Source organism: Corvus brachyrhynchos, unplaced genomic scaffold (assembly GCF_000691975.1).
Source record: "Corvus brachyrhynchos isolate BGI_N302 unplaced genomic scaffold, ASM69197v1 scaffold5, whole genome shotgun sequence".
Lineage (NCBI taxonomy): Eukaryota > Metazoa > Chordata > Aves > Passeriformes > Corvidae > Corvus > Corvus brachyrhynchos.
This window is the reverse complement of record NW_008238321.1, coordinates 5,224,288-5,225,156: the sequence shown is the minus strand read 5'-3', so window position 1 is coordinate 5,225,156 and position 869 is coordinate 5,224,288. Positions and strand designations below refer to the sequence as shown.

Below are 869 nucleotides of genomic sequence, written 5' to 3'. Positions count from 1 at the left end.
CGGCTGTAGAAAGGGGACGGGGGGAGGGCGGCGGGGCCGGGGGGGTCGTGGATTGTTGTGCCCTTGTGCCCACGTAAGCCCTGAGGTTCGCGGGGCTCTGGCGCCCCTCCCTCCAGCATGGCATCCAGCTGGTCCGCCAGGTCGTCGAACATGCTGCCGATGTCGTCCAGGATGCTCACGGTGCTCTTTGACTCCACGGCTGAGCTGGGGAGCGACAGAGATGGGTCAGGGCAGTGCACAGGACAGGGACACGGCACAGCCCCCTCCACCCCACGGCACGGCCCACCTGCCCCTTTGCGCTGCAGTGCCCAGCACTGTGTCCCCAGTGCCATGGCACAGTGTTCTGGCTCCATGTCCACAGTGTCCCCTCTCCAAGACAGGCCCCAGTGCACCCACATGCCTAGGTTCCCCTGCCCATGCTGCTCCAGCAAGATGTCCTTCAGTGTCACCTCCCCAGTGCGGTTCCAGCCAGGGTCCCCTGATGCTTCACCAGTATCCCCCAGCATCACCCCACTCCCACCGTGATGTCACAAGCCTGACCCCTGTGCATGGTCCTTATGGCACCGAGTGGCCTCACACCCTCCCCGGGGACCACCACCCACCCCTGCACCCCCTTACTCTGCCGCCTGACTGTCCTCCTGCTTGATCTCCTCCTCCACAGCCTGCAGCGCGGCGGCCAGGGACGCGCTCGTCTCCTCCAGCTTCTGCTGCGCCAGCTCGGGGCCGGCACTGTCGACGGACGGGCTGGCGATGGTGGAGCGCGGCGGCTTCACCGGCACCTGCTGGGGCTGCGCGCCGGGCGACAGGGGCTTGGCGGGGCTGGAGCAGAGCGAGGGCGGGGTGCTGGAGGGCTTGGCCGCGGGGCTCAG

General features: G+C 68.1%; 1 protein-coding gene across 1 annotated transcript in view; it reads right to left on the bottom strand.

The window, feature by feature from the left end:
* Positions 1 to 869, bottom strand: part of CASKIN1 (CASK interacting protein 1) — a 16,061-nt gene that overhangs the window by 397 nt on the left and 14,795 nt on the right. The window contains exons 18-19 of the mRNA XM_017734266.1: positions 619 to 864; positions 5 to 204 (exon numbers count right to left, since the gene is read on the bottom strand). Coding sequence (XP_017589755.1) covers positions 5 to 204; positions 619 to 864 — 446 coding nt within the window. The remainder of the gene's footprint in view (positions 1 to 4; positions 205 to 618; positions 865 to 869) is intronic.